This window comes from Colletotrichum truncatum (genome assembly GCF_014235925.2).
Source record: "Colletotrichum truncatum strain CMES1059 chromosome Unknown Contig_0006, whole genome shotgun sequence".
In the NCBI taxonomy this organism is placed as follows: Eukaryota; Fungi; Ascomycota; class Sordariomycetes; order Glomerellales; family Glomerellaceae; genus Colletotrichum; species Colletotrichum truncatum.
The window spans coordinates 3,586,394-3,607,872 of record NW_027222403.1 but is presented as its reverse complement, the minus strand read 5'-3'; the positions used below and the strand labels follow the sequence as shown (position 1 = coordinate 3,607,872).

At 50.9% G+C, this 21,479-nt stretch overlaps 5 protein-coding genes across 5 annotated transcripts; 3 read left to right on the top strand and 2 right to left on the bottom strand.

Moving 5' to 3' along the window:
* Positions 1 to 49: 49 nt before the first annotated feature.
* On the bottom strand, positions 50 to 1,522 carry CTRU02_210275 (flavin-binding monooxygenase; the record flags this gene model as incomplete). The annotated part of the gene is made up of 1 exon (XM_036729725.1): positions 50 to 1,522. The coding sequence occupies one exon, from the start codon at positions 1,520 to 1,522 to the stop codon at positions 50 to 52; it is 1,473 nt and encodes a 490-aa protein (XP_036578566.1).
* Positions 1,523 to 4,890: 3,368 nt separating this feature from the next.
* Positions 4,891 to 5,466, top strand: CTRU02_210273 (glutathione-dependent formaldehyde-activating enzyme; the record flags this gene model as incomplete). The annotated part of the gene is made up of 1 exon (XM_036729723.1): positions 4,891 to 5,466. The coding sequence occupies one exon, from the start codon at positions 4,891 to 4,893 to the stop codon at positions 5,464 to 5,466; it is 576 nt and encodes a 191-aa protein (XP_036578565.1).
* A 3,007-nt stretch (positions 5,467 to 8,473) lies between these two features.
* Positions 8,474 to 10,006, top strand: CTRU02_210272 (CFEM domain-containing protein; the record flags this gene model as incomplete). The annotated part of the gene is made up of 4 exons (XM_070205420.1): positions 8,474 to 8,669; positions 8,809 to 8,853; positions 8,941 to 9,394; positions 9,487 to 10,006. 4 exons carry the CDS (start codon positions 8,474 to 8,476, stop codon positions 10,004 to 10,006), a joined length of 1,215 nt encoding a protein of 404 aa, XP_070061068.1.
* A 1,064-nt stretch (positions 10,007 to 11,070) lies between these two features.
* Positions 11,071 to 12,428, bottom strand: CTRU02_210271 (D-isomer specific 2-hydroxyacid dehydrogenase; the record flags this gene model as incomplete). The annotated part of the gene is made up of 2 exons (XM_036729721.1): positions 11,071 to 11,957; positions 12,062 to 12,428. 2 exons carry the CDS (start codon positions 12,426 to 12,428, stop codon positions 11,071 to 11,073), a joined length of 1,254 nt encoding a protein of 417 aa, XP_036578563.1.
* Positions 12,429 to 18,783: 6,355 nt separating this feature from the next.
* On the top strand, positions 18,784 to 20,729 carry CTRU02_210270 (peptide transporter Ptr2 (POT family protein); the record flags this gene model as incomplete). Its single annotated transcript, XM_036729720.1, has 2 exons — positions 18,784 to 19,265; positions 19,334 to 20,729. 2 exons carry the CDS (start codon positions 18,784 to 18,786, stop codon positions 20,727 to 20,729), a joined length of 1,878 nt encoding a protein of 625 aa, XP_036578562.1.
* Positions 20,730 to 21,479: the final 750 nt, after the last annotated feature.

Genomic DNA, 21,479 nt, shown 5'->3' with positions numbered 1-21,479 from the left:
ACAAACAGGGGCGTCAACGCATCCAAACTCATCGTTACAGTTGTAGCTATCAAATGTCCTTTGACTTGCTGGCCAAGCGATAGTCCATACCAACCGTCACACTTCCGAACCACAATGCAAGCTTGTCCACGATAAGGTTCGTTCTTCCATACCAAGGGCCCCGGTTTGTCACGACAGGCATCCGGCTGTGAGCCTTCTTGAAGTAGTTGGATGTGGCGTCCACACAGGGCAGTCGTGGAGCGCTCTTCTTCTCTTCGTCAGACAATATCGGAGTGGCTGAGACAGCACCTGTTTGCTGCATCTGCTTGATGACGCGGATGCAGAGTCGAGTGACGGTGTCGGCGCCGGGCGTCCAGGTTTGAGTAACATAGCCCATGATTGCCGCGGCGTTTGGCACGCCGTCGAGCATGCACCCGCGCCAGCAGTACTTCTCACCCACCTTGACAGGGACGCCGTCGACAGTCACGTCGGTGCCGCTAAAGAGTTGCACATGCAGACCTGTAGCGGTAATGATGATGTCGGCCGGAAGGTGGCGGCCGGATTTGGTGAGGATGCCGTCAGCGGTCACAGTTTCGATGTGGTCCGTAACGATCTCGGTGTTGGGTTGGTGCAGCGCTTTGAAGACGTCTCCGTCGGGAGACATGTTGAGACGTTGTTGGAATGGGTTGTAGACAGGATTGAAGTGGACATCGACGGGGTAGTCCTTTGGTAGTTGCCGTTTGGCTTCTGCTCTGAGGAACCTCTTTGCGATGTCGGGGAAATTGAGAACGATTTGAATGAAGATAGTTTCGAGAAGAAGGTCCTTCAGCAGAATAATCCAATTGGCGAGGAAAAGAGGTAGTAGCAGCTTCAGCATCTTGTCCAATCCGGATTCTGGCGAAAGTGCGAAGACATAGGAAGGACTACGTTGAAGAATGGTGGTGAAGCCAGCGTTTTTCGCCATATTGGGGAAGAGGGTCATTGATGTTGCGCCAGAGCCAACGATGATAACCCTTTTGCCGGTGTAGTCGAGATCTTCGGGCCACCACTGGGGGTGGATGACCTGGCCTTGAAATTTGTCGATTCCAGGAATTTGTGTGTCTAGGGCCTTCTCGTACGAGTAGTAGCCTGAGCACATGAACAGGAACTTGGCCTTCAACTTCTTCTCACCCGTAGGTGTGTCACATGTGACTGTCCATCGTGCCTCGTCGGTATCCCAACTTGACGACACGACCTTGTGGCGAAAGCGGATGTGTTTGTCAATGCCATGTGTCTTCACCGCATCTTCGATGTACGCAGCAATGGGCGCGCCCTCGATGATCTTCTTGTTGTGAGGCCACGGGTGCCATCCAAAGCCAAAGTTGGTCATGTTTGAGTCGGAGCGGAAACCAGGATATTTCCAGTATGACCATGTGCCTCCAATAATGTCACGAGCTTCAAGCACAGCAAAGGAGCTTTGTGGCAACTCTGTTCGGACACGGTAGGCCGCATTGATACCAGAGATACCAGCACCCAAGATGAGGACGTCGAGTTCTTCTGCCATTGTGATGGTTGTCGTCTCTATGGTCTCAAACCAATGGGCTCTGCAACTAAGAGTTAACTAAGAGTGGGTAGGAATCTCAGATCTTAAATCTCTGGAATCAGGAGGTTTTTTTTGTTGAGTGTTTGGAAGCCGAGGCTTTTTTGGTGGGACCATGCGCTATGGTGGCGTCGATCCTGCGGCAAGTGGAGCTCAAAACAAAGGTTATGAAATGCAGGGGGGTTACATGTCTTGTCATTACATCCCTCCCACATTTTGACGGCTGGTTGGCTGCGTCAGGCTAGTAATGCTACCGTCGAACCATGCCTAGAAGCCAGGTAATTGTAGTATCGAGCCTAGCAATGCGAGTGCGAACAGTAAACGTCAGCTAAGCATCTCAAGTATAATGGCCGCTAAGCATCCCATGTCGGGCGGGTTTGAACTCTGACACTTCCGATGACAATTCTGTAGCGCCAAAGCTGCCAAACAAGACACTTTTGTGGGCTTCCACGGGTGACATTTGGCCACTGCACGAACTCACAAACACATGCGCTAACCTCGGTATGATATAGTGTACTGGCGAACTGGTGCAAGTTTGGCCTATTTACGCCACGATTCTCGCCACCAAGCGTCGTATACACGAAGTGGTAAAAGAAATCATTGCCATAACAGGTAATCTAGTCGAAAGGCAGCTGAGAGCTGAAGGATCCACCTCCACTATTTACTGCAGATAGTAACCTAGTGGAGGAATAGATTTCCCCGAGGTGCCGTTGGACTACAGATAGTAACCTAGACGGAGAGGGAGTGCTTCCGCTCTCGAGACACCATTAGAACAAGGCAACCTTCTAGAGGAATAGATTTCCCCGAGGTGCCGTTGGAGCCCCGCAATCGAAGTCCGTCAAGGCCCTTTGGAAGCAGGCCAAGGACATTGTAGCTAATGGAACATGTGATTGACGGGGATGCATCCACTAAGCGGCCCTGGAAGCCTGTCAATGTTCCCTCAGTTGAGAATGCCATGGAACTTCATTAGCTGGGTCTGGATGTTTATCCTCGAATTGACAATCTCCAGCAAGACTGCGCAGGAATCGACGACGGGACTATGCATGGATCGCCATGTGGTAATTGGTGGAACCAGGTGACATTTAGACACATATGTGCGTCAATAGACGTTTTCACATTAAAGATCCAAATGCACAATATTTGGGCGACAGTTGTGCCAAAGACAACCTCACAACTCACTACTTCAGGAAGTTCAAGTACCTAGATAAATGAGCACGAGGAAAGAACCGAACTGAGCCAAGTCATGTAGGCTTCTTGGTAAACATTTGGCTTGTTCTAAGCTCTATGTTTGTTATGCACATGGACGCCATGCAGGCTTGGCCTGCTTCTACCTTGCTTATACAAGTAAAACTAAGTGAAACCTGATTATTGTTTTATTCACACTTCCTTGGCTATTGAAGAGGGTATCCCGCACCCATTAAAAGCTACCTTAGGTGTCCGTCAGGCAAAGGCTCCATATTCATTCTTCTCTTCACAACACCTATACACAAAAGGTAATGCTTTCAAGTTTGATTAGTCACTTTTCTAGGCGAGCTGTATTGTAATCGCGCAACATTTAATGCAATGCGACAAGTTAACAACCGAATGCCTACAATATGGGACAATCTTTCATGGCTTCCCACCATCCTCACCCTCTCTTTTAGTTACATGCTAGATGAGCATGTTCTAGAAGACCGAAAGAAATTGCAACGTCATATCTTCACTAATGTTCAAATCCGACCCGTATTACTAGGCACCACGACATACCATACGATTCAATTTGACGCGAGTTGCATCGCATTAGCCCTAGCTTGTGGTCATCATTCCTTTGAGACATCATCTTAAATCGAATTAGTTTCTTATGTAGATGAGAAAGAGGTTCTTCAGGTCACAGGAGTTTGAATAGAGAACCTAGTGATCTTCTCCAACTCCTTCAAGCAAAAATTCAGTTCCAAAGAACGTAAAGATTACCATACCTAGGTACAGTAGACAATGCCACGGATAGTCTTCTGCATAACCCATTCCGGTTGACTAACTAGGAGCTCGATTATATTGCCTAGAACTAACATTACCCATAGGTCTTTATTATTCGATGCAACCACTTTTGCATCGGCTAACTGATCACTGGATGTCGTATTGCCAGTGACTTGGTAATTCCACAAAAAAGAAAAGCTATGCTTACATCAGTTTCAATCCGGGCGTCAATTGTCGCATTGACTGGGGTTTACCCGTGCGCCTGCAACAGCCTCCAACGACTTCAACTCAGATCTATCTGATATCCCTCCTACCTTTTTCCAACTAGCCCCTCAGATTAGATATGCTATCTTCATTTTCAATCAGGTGGGTTTTACTATCCTAAAAGGAAGATCAACATCAACAAAAACGCCCCTCATAGCGTCGGTGAAGATCGGGAGGGTTTCCGATCACGTGGCGGTAAATGAGTAAGACCAACGACAAATGCGATATCCCGATGTTGACAGCCTAACAACTCCTATGGCAAATTAGACAGCAAACTAACTACTAGTTTTAATCCAACTCAGATAGGATCTGAAAAGAATGCAAGGCGAGTCATGACTTGGTTGTTGATGCCGTCAAATCATTGTAAAAATAGAGGAATCAGTCATATTCTACTTGTTGCCTCGCGACTTGCTTCGTCACACCATTCCTGCGAGAATAGCACAAGGCATATTTTTTACCTTTAAATAAGCCAAATCTAAAACCCCCTAGACCACAAAACCCGACACAATTATCGCCGACATGTCTATCGACTCAATAGATCAAATCGCCAGACACCAAACACCGACTGGCTAAACGCCGATACTGCAGTGGGATGGGCCGCCCGGATGAGGGGTAAAGGAGATGCGTCGGATGAGCGGGGTTTGCGTTGCGGCGAAGCAATTACCTTTGACTGAAACTTTGCGGGGTAGATATCGCCATGACTCTCAAATCGGGTGTACACCCGACGGCTCGGCGCCCTCATAATAGCAGCAAAACACCTCGAGTCGCCAGATTTGACGCCATTTGGCAAGTTTATCCTAGTTGCGTGATCGGAATCAGCGTCTGACCGGCATTCCCGCCAACCTCGAAATGCGGGGAAGCGGTCAAATCAAGTAAGCTGCCGCGTCTTGTTTCGAATCCAAGCCGGCCTCTTCGGGGATCACTCGGAAACCTGAACCGCCAAGCTGTCGGTAGATATGGCCGACAAAAGTTGGAAAAGGCACTCGGTATAAAACGGATTACCCTTCGACTTTTATACACCATTACTACGCCATCAAGGTTCTCGACATCATTACTGTTCGTCAAAGCCCAAGCCCACACACGTTTTGATTAATCAACAAATCACCATATCCACAATGGCTCCCTCGCTTCACCCATTGATTGATAACGGCATTACCAAAGGCGATGCAAACTTCCCCGGCGGCAAGCTCCGCTGCCTCTGCAAGAGCAATCCTGTCGAAGTCACTCTCGGCAGCAATGTCGCCCATAACCACGCCTGCGGTTGCTCAAAGTGCTGGAAGCCCGCCGGATCCCTCTTTTCCGTCGTCGGCGTCATCCCCAGAGACCAGCTCAAGGTGACCGCCAATGAGAACAAGCTTGCCATCATCGACAACTCCGCAGTGATCCTGCGTTACGCCTGCAAGGAGTGCGGGGTACATTTGTACGGACGTATTGAAAAGGACCACCCATTCAAGGGCCTGGATTTTGTTCACACCGAATTGTCCGACTCCAAGGGATGGCAGGAACCCCAGTTTGCCGCCTTCGTCTCGTCGATTATTGAGCAGGGTTTCCACCCCAACGGTATCGACGAGGTCCGCAGGAAGTTCAAGTCTGTTGGACTCGAGACCTACGACACGCTGTCGCCTCCTTTGATGGATCTTATTGCGACCTGGACCGGTCAGCAGTCAGGTCGCCTCCCGGCCAAGTTGTAACGAATGATGTTAGATGCATGGGATATGGATGTTCAATATCAAGAAGCACTTCATGTTCGGACAATGGGTAATTGTTAGGTGTAAAGTAGGACTAACTTGGCCACATGAATGATGAAAAAAAAACTAAGTTGTTAAAAATTTATCTGTTCAGCTTCCTCTTGCGTGAAATCTGAGACGATTTTAATGACAAGTGATTGGCATGAATATAAGCGAATACTGTAAGACTTGGTTCTATGTTTGGTGCAATGGATAGACAAAACTTCACTCCACATTCGAGCAACGTAATATCTCAAAACAATAATAGGATCAACCTAGAATTATATCACAGGTTGGTAATAGACGGGCGCTTGTTCGGCTGTATTGCCACTGCACAACGTCTCCACGAGTATAGTTGGTCTATAACACACGGCATCCACAGATACTGCCAATCATTTTCGAAACAGCGGGCGTATAGTAGCCTTAGTTGTCGCTCAGAAGGTCCGTACGACCAGTCGAGCTGGACATGTCAGTGCCAACGACTCCAATATATATATTACTTCGTCAATGCCTCTTTTTAGATCACTTAGACGTGTTATTCGTTGCCTTGGAGGCTGAGTATTGATGGACTCACTTTCTTGCACACTCTTAATGTCGAATTTAGTTCAAGATAGCTTACGCTACTTGGCGAAAGACAATGAATCCTCCAGGTCAACATACACCACCTCTCAGCAACTCCAGCGTCCATTTGTTAGATTCAGTGCCGGCTGCAATCTGATACTCCATATTATGTGCATGTATCATTGAGTAACACTTGATGATTTCGGTCAATATATACCAGGAACACTTGATGATTTCGGTCAATATATACCCACAAGACCTCCGAAGTCCTCCGTCCTTGCGGGTTGTGGGCGGTTCGAACGACTCGGCTTTCCGTGTAGTTGGCAACAGCCAGGGATATTCAATTGCATGGTCCCATATAGCCCGAACTGAGGGAAGATATTGTTTTCACGCTCTATGGCCTGCTACGCCAAAGTACATGCACCAGTACTTACAGAGTGCCTTGGATTAATATGACGAGCTGCATTCCTTGAATGACCGGCCGGTTTTGACCCAAGTCGGCAGGGGTAGTCGGAGACCCAATTCGCCGTGCAAAACCTAACATTAAGTGGTGATAACTCACTACATCTCATCATTGGCCAATACTTATGCACGTATATTGCCCTGTCGTTCTAGGTCTTGGCGGCGCCGGCGGGTGGCAGCAAAGCTTGTTCCCAATAGATTTCTTCAACCGCCGCCATTCCATCCCCATTTATTATACCCACGAGTTGGAGATCAGGGTTCTTTGATGATCAAATAGCCTTCGGCATAAAGGAAGACGAGCAGCGTCCCGGGTGAGAAATGATAGCTTGCGTGATTGATTGCGCACTAATGAGGTCTGTGTTTGCGATAGACCCATTCCTCGGAGGGGCTTCAGAACCTTATAATGTTGCAGTTGCAAGTGTTGCGGAGTCGCAAGGGTTCTGAGAGAGCCAATATGCCATGCGCGGTAGTGATCGACAAAGGCAAATTTGCTACTTGGTGTGGAATTTTAGCCCCCGACCAGCTCTTTTCCGCCGTGAAGGAGACGGCAATGGCGGTGAATTTCAATCTGGGGTTTAGGGCTGTGCACGATGTTGGGCTTAAGCTTAGTTGGCTCATCATCTCAAACGACACAATTGATGCTCAAGCTTAGCCCATGTGACTATAAAGTGCCGTAGAGCTGACGAGAATAACTTGGGTATCATCGGAACAAGAAAGAGACAAAGCGGGAGCCCTCTGATAGATTTAACTTTGTGTTCATAGTGCTGCCCACACACGGCACCATCTTGGTCCGGGCCAGTTGTTCTAAGCGGCTTGGCGGACTAGGCCCGCTCATCTGTAAACCCCTGAGGAAGAATACAAATGCGACGGAGTGATGCGACGCACGACATGAAAGACGATCCTCAGACGTGAATAGCATCAAAAAAAACAAAAAGGTACAACATTCCTACTGTAGAGGACTTGATATCTTGCTCGGATCCTTGGTGTTTGCTGTTCCGAGCATTTATAGATGTGAATTCTACTATGCAACCTCCATCTCCATGCACGATGCCAGCACCAAAATCTCCTAGAAGCTTGCTATCTAAAGCACAAGTGACCCGTTCAACTTTCCGTACCGTCCACGGCAGTCTATATATATTAGCGTCGGCCGTGGGGGCGTTGATGGACTCTGGCAGTATCTTCATACATCGGGACTTCATATAAGCCTACCTAAGGTTCGGACTACTACACATATGGGGCAAGGGTCTACATGTAAGTTAGACTAACCTTCAACCTGGTTCCTGGCTCCCCTTCCCATGTCTCCGCTAGCGTCTCCTTCGCCCGCTTGTGGTGCAAGAGGTTCACAAAGCCAATAACATGCCCATTTCAAAGGGGATGCCCGCGTTGAGCGCAGGCAGAAATTGAAGCTAGAGCTCAGCAAACGGCCCTCGTTTCCACATCCTTCGAAATTCCGCCTTGGGACACGAGGAGAATCAGGAGCATGCCGTCCACTTTCCAGGGTCCAAAAACTTTGTTCTCATTAGCGAGCTTCTAGAGCCCGTCAAGCCTATCTCGTTTTGTATCATGTTGAACATAGCATAGTTGAAATCCTCCAGTAAGCATTCTTGTCTTCACGGGAAGGAGAGGGGGCCGCCGTGGAGACCTTGCAGATCTCCCATGACTGTTTGAAGGCAAATGATATACAAAAAGAATGTGTCTGTCTTCTTGTCCACCTCCATTCTTTTTGTCACTGCTCTACTCTTCCTATTGTTTTGGCTGAGCTTAACTAGCAACTCCTGGGTTCTTGCCCATCCAAACCCCGGCTCGGCTCTTGGGATTGGACCGAGCAACAGCCGTTCTGTTATAAGAGCTCCGCCTTAGGTGTCGATCTGTTTGTCTCTGATTTTCTCCTACGCAGCCGGCGTCAGGCTGTACCTTTTCCAGGATCTCATCGGCTGCCGATTACAACATGGAGTTCGCTTCCCTGGTTGCTCGGCGCCCAGAGCATGTCGATGTGCTGACGATCCCAACTCCGCCGCACCAAGCCACGGCTATTTTCATCACGTTCTTCTTCCCTGCACTTTCCGTGATCTTCTTTGCGGGGCGGGCATATAGCAGGCTTTCCACGCGACAATGGGGTCTCGGTAAGTTATCCATGTGTTATGGTAGGCTAAAGGAAGTGAAATGTTCACGGTGGACTAACATGGTTGTTGATAGATGATTGGCTTTGCGGTTTGGCCGTAGTATGTTAACCATTATCAACTTGGACTTTTGTTGAGAGATATTCCAATGTATTGACCTAAATGTCGCAGCTATGTTCCCTGTTAATGACGCCGCCTTTCTTCATCTGTAAGTCACTATCCATCCGCTCTTTACACATTTTTACCACAGCTCGGGAGTAATGAATGCTTCTTACCTTACTAACAACAATCGAAGACCTAAAACTTATGTACGTTGGGTACTGGGCTGTTGATGTGCCCCCGACCTTCGACCCTAAGCCAGCAATGTGGTGGTTCTTCTTGATGCAGATGTTCTACAACCCTGTACTGGCTTTTGTCAGAGCCTCAGTGTTGGTGTTTCTTTTGCGTCTAGGGGGGCAGAAACCCGGTGTCAGGTGGGCTATTCATGGCTTAAACATCATCAACGGCTCCATGGCTGTCGCCGTGTTCCTTGTCGCACTTCTGCAATGCTTGCCCATTGAGGCCAACTGGGATCCGGTCGTCCGCCAATCCGCGAGATGCGTCCACAACTCCTTCCACATCTCGATATCCTCCCTTAATGTCGTGATGGATATTCTGGTATTGGCCTTTCCCTTTTGGATTTTCCTTGGGTTAAAGATGCGTACGGGGCTGAAGGTTGCGGTTATTTGCGTCTTCCTAATCGGTGCTATGTAAGCCAACTCATTCTTCTCTTCACCCCTTTTCATCTCCATGGAGTCCCAGCACACGGTAAACAACTGTGTCTTAATCTTTTTCTGCTAACCTTTCTGACTACCAGCGTCACCGTCATTGCCATCATTCGTCTTGTCCTTGTTTACAAGCTTTTCTACGTGCCACCCGATCCTAACAAGGACCCGTTTCACGCCATTGGTGTCGTCTACAACGTCGTCGAGGTCAATCTTGCCATCATCTCTGCCGCAGCACCGGCCCTTCGTCCGTTGTTCCGCAAGTGGTGGCCCAAGATTTTCGGTGGCGACTCCACCAAAAAGACCAGCGATCTCCATTACTACGGCAGCTCTTCTCGACCGCGCAACACCAAACGAGACGGCGACGACATCACGCTGAAAGACATGCGCATGACACGCTCGCAGCATCATACCGAGATTAGAAGCACCTCGCCTACGGGGTCCGAGGAGGAGATAATGACATACAACGGCATCGTGCGGACAACAAACGTCAACTTGACGTACGAATCAAGTGCTAGCGTCGCAGACGATGGCCGCTCATCGACAGATTTCAAAACTGGGGAAAAGGCCGAAAGTGCCAAGGGACCCATCACTTGAGGAAAGCCGGATAACTAGCAGTTGAGAGCTTGAGTTTGAAGAAAGGGCAAGCAAGTCTAGCAAGTATCGAGATTTCCTGTGCAGCGAGGAACGATGTGTTTGCCAACATTCAGAGTACATTTATAGTTCACGAAGGATTGATAGTAATCATCCATAATAATCTGATCGTATATGTAGTCCATGATATACTGAAATGTTACTGAGGATAAGGCAGCGTCCCGGAGGTCATATAACCTAGCTTATGGTGAGTGTATCTACACCACTTGATAGTTTGAAGGACCAAACAAAACGGGACCAGAAAAGCAATAGACATGCAGAGCTACAATAACCATAACATGTGGCCTTTTTTTCTTTGCCGTCCGGAGATTCTTTCTCCATGCCTGACTCGTGAGACCTCTAGCCTGAATGGGCGTTACAACTCTTATTTTTGTTCATGATATCTACGCATATCGAAGCCTCCACCAATCTTCTATATGCCCTTTCCTTTTCTGCGTATCTCACAATGCCTGTCTGCTACCTGAGCGATTTCTCTACGGTTGTTTTCAATTATACTCTTTCTCTTCACATAGAATTTTGTATTCCTCTCCTGGCATGATCGATCCTGTTGTAGTTTTGCCCATGTTCTTGCCCCGAAACCACTGCCGACGTCCAGGTTAGATCTGTGGAGGCCACCCCTTTCATCAAACGCACTCAGTCGCCTGGATCTCGCACCCTGTTCAAACAAGTTTGAAGATTATTCCCTGCCCAGCGTTAGCTGTGGCCCAAAAAGCCGGTTCATATTATCTCTATCTCCAACAATAAGAAAGTTTCCGCGTTGATGATTGGACAGTAAGCGGCCTGTCTGATGGCCTGAATTGTTCTAGACAGCTTTTTTGAAATGTCGCTGCTACCTACACGTCTCGACCATGACTATCTTCTCAAACTTGTGATGCCCGAGATGGAAGATAGGACCTAATGCAGTTTTGGTACAATATTAGAGCTGGGTATCTTATTGAAGCTTAAAAGAGTTGTCCTCATTTAAACATCGAATATATTCTCCTACAGAACATTACAACGACCTGATCTTAAGCCAGGACATTAACGAGCACATCACCCGCCTGCCATCGCTTAATGTTGTCCACCTGCTGCTCATACCAAGCGTTCAGTGTCTTCTCCTCTACGTATCCCATATGAGGCGTCAAAAGCACCCTGCTTCGCCCATCACGCCCCCATTCCGTGGTCCGCCACTCGCTCTCCGTCGGCAACGGCTCGATATTGAACACATCCAAGGCACAGCCTCTGATACCGCCCTTCTTCAAAGTCTCGAGCAGATCCTTCTCAACGACAAGAGGACCCCGGGAGGTGTTCACAAACAACGCCGTCTTCTTCATCCTGCTCAAGTCATCCGCATTGATGAGCCCGCGAGACCGGTCCGACAGCACGAGGTGAACGCTGAGAACGTCAGCGGTACTGAAAAGCTCCTCGCGGCTAACCACCTTGAAAGTCTTCTCCCCGTCAGGGCCTTCAACAGGCAGACCCTCGGCCCTGGCCTTCTCGTCCGCAGCCTCCTGCGTGAGGTTCGTACTCCAGGCGATAATCTGCATACCAAAAGCGAGATGCATGATCTTCGCCGTCGAAACACCCAGCCTCCCGAGACCAACGACACCAAAGGTCTTGGCCGTTAGGCCCATGGCTAGGTCAGTCTGCCACAGACCGGACTTGACGGCAAGGTCGTCGGCGGCAATGTTACGTGCCAAGGACAGGATGAGGGTGACGCAGTGCTCCGTCGTGCTGTTAGTGCCGACCTGCTTGCCGGTGGACTTATCGGCGGTGCCGGCAACGGGGATACTGCGTTCCTTGAAGGCAGGAAGATCGAGGCTGTTGTTACGCAGGCCGGTGGAGAGGAGCAGCTTGAGGTTCGGGAGGCGGGCGATGAGGTCTTTGGGGAATGGCGTGCGTTCCCTCATTGTGCCTTGATGTGTGTCAGCATTCCAATCTACCTATCGTGGTGGTATATGGGAGTCCTTGAGAGGAACTCAAGATGCAAGGCTGATGGCAATAAAATGGGCTCTTTACAGATGACATCGAAAGGCTCCAACCTAGAGACCAGAGCATCCTTGACATATGCAGGGGTCTCGGGATGATTGTAGGGCAGCAGGGTGTCCTTGAAGGTAGTGACGTCGAAAAGCGACTTGTCCAGCTTGTTGAAGTGGGGTTCTGAGACGCCCTGGTAATCGTCCAAGACGGCAACTTTGAGTTGAGTGACTTGAACCATGGTTGCGAGATTTCTAACTGGTACAGGCTGAAGATGACTTGATGATGATGAACTGGGGATGTGCGGTGGCTGGAAACGACGAGATATTCGGGACGAGGTGATCACGGCCGGCCAACTTGGCGGGGTTGTTAAACAAGTGAGGCGAGATCGGAGCAAGATATGCCTCATGCGGAACAGTCGTGATTAAGAGTTGGGGCGTTGAAACGATGAGTTCGGGTTTGGTGAAGATGGGGTTGAATAGGATCAATGGCACAAATTGGATTTCAAGGGAGGTATGTGATAGCGATAGCGATATCAATCGGCTTCGGTTGATGGTTAGGTTCACTTCGGCATTTCCAAGTCGGCTTGTTACTTGACAAGGCGTTATGTCATTATTCAGCAGAATGGAGAGATGTTGCATATGCAGCCCTGTGTCTCAAATGTCGTCAAGCTTAACATGCGAGCTAGCCAAGCTGGAAGAGAGCTCCAGGATAAAGACTAGACCGGGGTATTCCTCTCTTTCGGCGACTGCTGAGATGGATTGTCATCGCCAGGGTGAAGGCAACTTCGCACCGGAGGCTGTACCGGCCGGTTCAGTGAGGGGAAGTTACCGACTCGGTGCCGACAACTCCGATGTGGTAGCTGACTGATGGCCATTCGAAGCAGCAGCTTGAGAGAGGAACACACAACACTGCCGGCTAAAATTAGGCCCCTCCCCTTCACAGCACACTAGTCTGCTCGGCATTGAATCTCGTACCTTATTGGAGTTCCGCCTCTCAACCTATCGCAATGCCGGTAAAGGTCCGCATGGAACAGGGTTGGCACGGACAGTATTGGAGATTTGACGGCGGTTATCTTATCGAGCCTACGGAGCATTTGATGGGAGGAGGAGTTCCAAATCGCTCGTTGCCCCGGGGTTCAGATTGTGAGCACAGATTACACGTGTTTGTGAGGGCGTCCGCGTCCGCAACCTGTCACCCACATCCCTGGGCTGCGTCTCCATATTATCCTTCGTGGAGGACAGTCCGGGCCACTACGCGGCCTTTGGTGGGACTCTATCTCGTCCATAACATCTAGGAGCAACCATGATGCTGGTTATGGAGTTGGACTGGAGATTGCCTAGGAAAAGTCGTTAAATTTGACAGCTCTGATGGCTTAAGAACAATCCGGCGGAGAGCGGCGCCTAGCCCGTCTTGTTGAGTAAGCCCGTTGACCGCCGGTGACCGTTCAGCTTGAAGTTTGGGGTCCAAGAATGAAGAGTGGAACTATGATTTATATCAAGCGGAGCATTCTACATCCAATCGGCATAGGAGTCAGTGACGCAATTGCTAGGCGAGGCGCTAACGAAAATTTGTTTGCAAAATATCAAAGAGTTTTGTGATTCTAGAATGAACAGCTGCCCAAATATGGGCAGATGTTCGAGTGAGTTTCGTCAATGTCATCTATTCCGTGACTGCTGTGGATTCAATCTGCCCACACGTTATTTACAATGCGGACAGATGTTAGCTTGTAGAAATGCCACCGGGTTATAGAATGGACTTTGTCACTATGACCATGCTAGTTGGTATTCTATTGGATCTGCCTCGGAATACCAAGAATGAGGAACGCTGCATAAGTTCCCAGCCAAGCGAGCCAGAACAACCACCGCGTCCCAAGGCGGAAAATCGGTTCGTTGCCGCCAAGCAGTTAACATTTTCCATTACAAATGTTTATTCTATAGGAGCCTGCCTGTTGGGTTAATCGGACTCTCGCCTCGTCAGGAGATCCATGCCCCAGATCCTTTCACCTGAGTTTCTGGGTGTCTGGCTTCCTTTTCAAGCATCCCAAGCCCGACTGTCCGGTCTAGGGCCTTGGAACTGGGTGCGTCCTGATCAACCATTGCCCATCAAATTGATTTCCATCAGTGTTGCCAACCGTGTTTGCGGATGTCACCTCTGCATGGTAAATGAATCGAGATTTGCCGATTTATCCCCTAAAGCTGGGGAACCACCACACTTGGTAGCTGATACAGGGTGTCGACTCGCACCGCTGTTCCCGCCGATCCCTTTTCTGTCTTGCAAAAATGCAACGTGTTGTCGACGCGATAAGCTTTTTGAGTGGTTTTCTGGTCGGTCTCCAGCGTGTTCCCTCGGCCCAGCTCTCGGCGCTGCCGTCTCCCCTTAGAAATCTGTCTTGTGCTCTTGGAGGCCGCTGCGTCGAACGCCGATCCCGCCGCGGCGTCGCCTTGACTCGCACAATCGTAGTAGGGCTACACAGTAATGCTAGCCAAAGACCAAGTCAAGCTTTGCCTCGGCAGCAGGCTCTCGCGCTCTTGACCAGCGCCTCCCGCTGGACAAGAGACTCGGCGGAACTGGGGGAAAGGCCAAGATGAGCCACGGCTAGGCACACTACTGATCTGATGCGGCGAACACACTCAGTCGTCCTGATTAACTCGACTGTACCCTGTAGTCCACTGAAGGGACATGGTCCTACGGGCTGTCCAGGGGGTCACGGAGAGTCACTAGGTGCCCAGGTATCTGCTCGAGCGCCCCCAGACGCCACCTGCAGGGTGCTAAGCAGTGAGCATGACAGGGGACAAGGGGACTTCCGCCGTCTAGCATGCGCCATCTCCATCACTTTGCAGGCGTTCATCCCAATGGCATATGCTGACCGCACACCCTTTTGCTGATGGTGGTTTGCCAGCTATCTTGAATATCGATGTTCCGAAAATGTGCCCGATTTATGAAGTGAGGGGGGGAGACGACGGAATTGTGAAATCACAGCGAAGATGATCCCTACGTTATTATATCGATTAAAGTCGTCAGTTGTTTCTGGTTAGGTAGATGGCGTAAACATATCGTAGATGATACTTTAACAGGCGTTACAAGACCCGCGACTGACTACGCAGTGATGACGGGCTGTATGGAGTCTAATTGTATCGAGAGCTTCACCAACTCACTAGATAGATGAACTCGGTTGACCATTGCCTTCGCCCTGATAAGCTAGTTGACACACATTCCTTTTCGGGGTTTGGAAGGTATCCAGCCAAGGAATCCTCCACGACAAATCATGCTTTTGGGCCGCTTCACTCTGCCCACCCAGCTCGCACGCAATACCTATTACCTACTCGACTTGCCCCTTTCAATGGGTCGCTAAACGCCAGAGACCGGGCTTGATTCCCTTTCATCTCATCGGGATACATCCTGACAACCCTCAGCAGCGAATCGATTTGCAAGAGGGAAAACGGGATGCCGTGATGATTGCATACGACATCCCGCGTCCAACACTCCCACGGCCCAGAGTGGTGTGGCCATGTCCATGTGCCCGCGCCACTCAGAATCTGACAATCTGGCAGCACAATCCCCTGGCTTGGTTTTCTTGGTCCCCCTCAAACCAGAACGCCCCCGACGCCATTCCCTTTGCCTCTGGGTGGTCGCGCGACACACACACACTCACCCATAATCGACAGTTGACACGCGACACAAGACAACTACACACGGGCTTTGATCTCGAGGAGGTCGGGAGTACTTGGAAAAAGAAAATTAGAAGAAAATAGTCAATGCCTCATCGGACGCTAATGCTGCCAACAAACAACAAGCGATGAGGCGAAACTTGCTTGACCGGAGCATGCCTGCAACTGGTGGCTTGGCTTAACACTAAGAGCGAGCACCAGGGCACTTTTGCAAAGACGAAATCAGTAAGGACATGAAGCCAAGACTTGCGCTTTTATGAATCCTGTACCACCTTTCGTTTTGGTCCCTTGAGCCCCATATTCTGTCTCGCCTTTTTCCCCAGGACTCTGGCAAACCCCGTTCGACTAACAGCAAAGACCCATGCACTAGGTAGATAACTGTTAGACCCAACAATGGTTTACTTACAGTAACGCACTAATGTAATGTGAGACCGGTCACTCCCACATCCCCCCCAGGACCCCCTGGGATTCCTGCACAAATTTCGGCGGTATTCGGTGGGGCAGAAGCGGTCGTGCGATACGAAGCGCCCATCCGACTCGTCCATCTCACCAGTCAGAAGTGACCAAAAGGTCCTTGGAATGGAACCGATACCAAGAACTGCAGACAAAAATCCCCCGGGGGGGTGGCGCTGGCCGCGGCTGGAGCTAGACCAGGGATAGGTTTTTTCCCCATCCAGGTCAACTAGACTACTGTTAGTGAAGCCGGACAGGGGAGAAGGGGGTTAGCGACCGCAGTCCGCAGGGACATTAAGCTCATGGGCCACAGCAACGGCTCTTATGGTTTGGGAAGGTCGCTGGAAGGGGGTTAGAGTGGTACGGGAGGAGAGAAGCCTGGTGTTTCTGACCGGGCACATTTCTTAGCCAACACCACGCCTGGTTGCGCATCAGGGCGAACGCCAAGTGCACCAAGACAAGTAGGAAAGAGAGAAGCTATCTGAAAGGTGTGGCAGCGAATTTGGCAGTTAGAAGGTAGTGTGGTAACGATGACAGCATCATTCAGCGGAAAACCTCGGCCCTAAATTGCACTTGATCTATTCTAATTAGCACTCGCCTTCATCTCCAAACGCGCAATGGAAGGGTATGGTACAAAGAACAGTCTTCCTACCCTCCTTTAGCTGCCTAAGCCAAGGCCGTTTACACCCATTTGTTGGGAGTAACTACTTCTCTATCTTCATCGTGTCATAGTTTGACCTTGGCGAACCCAAAATGGGCCTTATCGAGAGGCGAGATGAATGATGAGAGATATCATCACACAAATAACTGGCCAGCAACGCACTGAGGGGCCCTGATTCCTGCTTGATGCTGTGCCGTGCGTGGACAGGTTCAGACAAACATACGACAATCCTTCTTGAAACAGCAAATCATGGGATAACGGTGGCGCTCTCTCGGTTATCAGTTAACCCTCCATGTTCCGCCTCCCACTTCATCAACCCAGGCCAAACTTCTTCTCGAAGCCGCGCCAGAAGGAGGGCATGCAGCCGGCCGAGAACACCGGGGTGGCTTCTCCCGCGGGCATACTGAGGGAGTCTCGAGGAAACACAAAGAGGCACGTACACACACACACCACTTCTCCCTCAGAGGCCAACGCCCAACGAGCGACTCGTACCAGCACGGAAGCAGAAACAAAGCCCGATCAGCGCGCCAATAACGGCGCTCCAGGCTACAAGTGGCGTCGATGCCAAGGTCGATCAACGTTGCTGCCAAGTGACCCAGCCGGCGCATTCCATGGACCAATTTTTTTTTTTTTTTAACAGTCCTCTCACCATCCTCGGGATGGACGACATATCGACCGGGCCTAATACGATACTTGCTGATATGACCCAGCGCGCTGAGTAGCTGGCTGAGTTTAGTTGTGTGGCCCGAATCACCAATCTCGAATCATATTGCTCCGTCAAGGGGGCTACCTGAATTTCCCCAGACGCGACCTGACGCCGCCTATCTGTTACCACTCCATTCGCTTTCCCTTTACCTGCCTAATCGGGCTATTAGTCCTGGACTGGACCCCATTATGGTCCATCAGGTCTTTGGGATGGTCCATCGGTGGCCCATCATTTCCTCGCTCCGTCCCCATTTTCACAGCTGTGTCTCGTTCCAGCCTGGTTGCGGGCCGCGGTCTCTCACCTGCTCTGCTTGGGTATTCCGTCTTCATCCTGCGTGTCTATTTCCCTCACGGCCTCCGAGGAGTAAAGCCAAGTAGGCTGAGTGTGTAGAATAGAGAAAGGCTGATGTGAGTGAGTTGTGGGGTTGGGGAATGGAAACTCTATCCGCGTGTCTCTGTTTAACTCTAAAGTCTCAGATCTCTTACCATCACCATGACCTCCTCATCACGGAGACTTGTATACTAGGTATCTAAAGCTATCACGACAGGTGTCCTGCGATGATAGTCTAGAAAGATATTTACGTCTAACCGTGCCCTGCAGCCCATCGCATGGGTACCAATTTGCCTCCCGTCCCGTGGCGACGGTTTGCGCGAGCTGTGCGACCACGCCTGCGCCCGCCCGCGCACACGACCGCATATCCCACAGAAACCTTGCAGAGTTGCAGAGGAGCGAGGTTGTTGGACCCAATCTTATTCTGTGTGTTCTGAGCCCGGTCCATCCCATGCCATCTCATGCCAACACCACACCGCGCTAAACATCAAGCCAGTCCCTTGTCCTTGATACTCTCCCCCCCCCCCCCTGGTCTCCCACCCTTCACCCTCGCCCCCCAGTTCACGCTTCGACCCTCCCACGCGCTAGTTATCCCCGCCCATGTCAGTATCTGCGGATACCTACCGGCTGCCGAATGCAGCTGGATGCGACCCGACCTGCCAGTCCAGTATCGCCGCTGGGAAATATAAAACATGTCCCATGAGACGCTCTCCCGTACGACGACCTCCCCTTTCCCCTCTCTTCTTGCGATCAGCAGCCTATTCAACCAACAGCTCAGGTCCCAGTCCGACCCCCCTACCTGTCCATTGCTGTGACAAGACTCGTTAACTCGTGTCTTGTTCGAATATCGTTAATCGGGACTCCTTGTCTTGTTGTTCTTCAACCTTAAATCCCATCCCCCCCAGGAACACACAGCACCCCCGCCCTCCCCCCAAAACTCATCATGAGTAGCTCTGGTGGTGGCCTCCAGGATGATATCCTGGCCAAGGCCCACGTTCCCTCCGCTACCTTCCAGGGCACGGAGAAGGAACTCCAGGCCGGCCGCGGCTCGTTCGACGTGACCGCTGTCCCTCATCGCATTCAGTCTAACAACGATGATGTGTATGACTCCAAATCCGACGATGAGGATCACTACCCGGACAAGCCCACCGAGGAGGAACTCCAAACTCTGCGCCGTGTCTCCGGCCCCATCAACTGGAGCATGTACACCATTGCCTTCGCTGAATTGTGCGAGCGTTTCTCCTACTACGGTTCTGCCGTCCTGTACACCAACTTCGTCATGCGTCCCCTGCCCGAAGGCTCCAAGACCGGTGCCACTTACAGCAACGACAACCGTACCCCCGGTGCCCTCAACATGGGCCAGAAGGCCTCCCAGGGTGTCTCCCTCGTGAACCAGTTCTGGGCCTACCTCACTCCTCTGTTCGGGTAAGTTTTCGTGTGTGAACCAGTTTTGGAATCCTTAAGCAGCCGTCAGTCGCTAACCCCCGTCGCAGTGCCTGGTTGGCCGATGCCAAGTACGGCCGTTACACTGTCATTCACATCGCCATTGTCGTCTCTACCGTTGCCCACGTCATCCTGACCATCGCCGCCGCGCCCCAGGTCCTCGAGAAGGGCAAGACGGCTTTCGCCCCCTTCTTCATCGGCCTGTTCACCCTTTGCACCGGTACCGGTCTCTTCAAGGCCAACATCTCCCCCATGCTGGCTGAGCAGAACCAGGACGCTCGCATGCACGTCATCGTCGAGAAGGGCGAGCGCGTCATCGTCGACCCTGCCGTCACCAACACCCGTATCTTCCTGTGGTTCTACTTCGCCATCAACGTCGGTGCCACGGCCGGCCAGATCTCCATGGTCTTCGTCGAGAAATACCACAGCTTCTGGCTGGCTTTCTTGCTGCCCACCATCCTCTTCATCATCTGCCCCTTCGTCCTCTACTTCAACAAGAAGAGATACCACCTCACTCCCCCCACCGGCTCCGTCCTCGAGAAGTTCCTCCGCATGTCCAACTTCGCCCGCAAGCGCTCCAGCAGCATCTTCAAGATCAACTGGGACTCCGCCAAGCCCAGCGCCATCCCCGTCAACGAGCGCCCCGGCTGGATGACCTACGACGACGCCTGGGTCGAGGAGTGCCGTCGCGGTCTCAAGGCCTGCAGAGTCTTCCTCTTCCTGCCCATTTTCTTCCTGGCCTACAACCAGATGACCAACAACCTGACCTCCCAGGCCGGTTCCATGGTCCTCAACGGCGCCCCCAACGACGTCATCCAGAACCTCAACCCTCTCTCCATCATCATCATGATCCCCATCCTGGACCACCTCGTCTACCCCGGTTTCCGCCGCATGGGCTTCAACTTCACCCCCATCAAGCGTATGACCGCCGGCTTTGGCTTCGCCGCCGCCGCCATGGTCGCCGCCGCCGTCATGCAGCACTTCATCTACCAGAAGTCCCCCTGCGGTGACCACGCCACCATCTGCGAGGAGGGCGTCGCCGACATCAACGTCTGGGCCCAGTGCCTGCCCTACATCCTCATCGGTCTCGCCGAGATCTTCACCAACGTCACCTCGTACGAGTACGCCTTCTCCAAGGCCCCCGAGAACATGAAGTCCCTCGTCATGTCCGTCAACCTGTCCATGAGCGCCTTCTCCGCCGCCATCGGCCAGGCCTTCACCCCCATGTCCGCCGACCCCCTCCTCGTCTGGAACTACGCCTGCGTCGCCATCATCTCCTTCGTCGGCGGCGTCGCCTTCTGGTTCTGCTTCAACCACCTCGACCAGGAGGAGGACCACCTCAACTCGCTCAAGAAGACAAAGTTCATCGGCACCAACCAGCCCACCGCTGCCGCCCAGGACTCCATCCACCCCCCTGTCCACCCCGTCGGCGACGACAAGGTCTAAAGAGGGTGGCGAAGTGTTTTCTGATAATGTAATCACGATCAGTCTTGCCCTGCTGGTATGGCTTGGACGTTACTCATGTTCATTTGGTTGTAATGATTTCCCGCGTCAAATGATTCCCCCGGTGGTTGGTCTTGGACCAGTTGCCAAAAATCTTAGGTAGTTTAATTGCAAACTAATTGCAAATAATCAAAATTTTTATCAAGTCTCAATCCTGTCTGCTGTGATGTCCGCCGTATTCTGCCAGTTTGTTAAACCCAATTGCTAATGGTAATTGACGTTGTCCATAACTCAAGTTGTGTCTTTAAAAGCTCATAAAGTTGCGTGGCCTAGCGTTACGATTACCACAGTTCTCTCCTGACTTACCATGGCGAAACATGGCATTGGCGACGTTGTAATACCCCAAAGACATCCGAAAGACGAGTCTTGGGAATTAGTCCAAAGTCTAGCGAATTCATTGTAAGAGTGCTGCACACAAGATGCCTTGTGTCTCCCCGAGTTATCCAGAAGAAATTGTAGTTTCTCCTGTTGATTTGTCACACAGGCTTACTTAACAGCATATCTTACGGACAGCCGAACCCCGAAATTGCTGTCTATGGCTTTTGGCAGTTGATCAAAGAGTAGAAAACTCAGTTGGTCTATTGCTAATGATAAAAAGTTTAAACCAATCCACGTCCGCCAGCGTTGCTAGTCTATCTTCTCTGAGAGGCTTGCGCTCTCGTCACACATTCACATAATGGCCCTTCCAATACC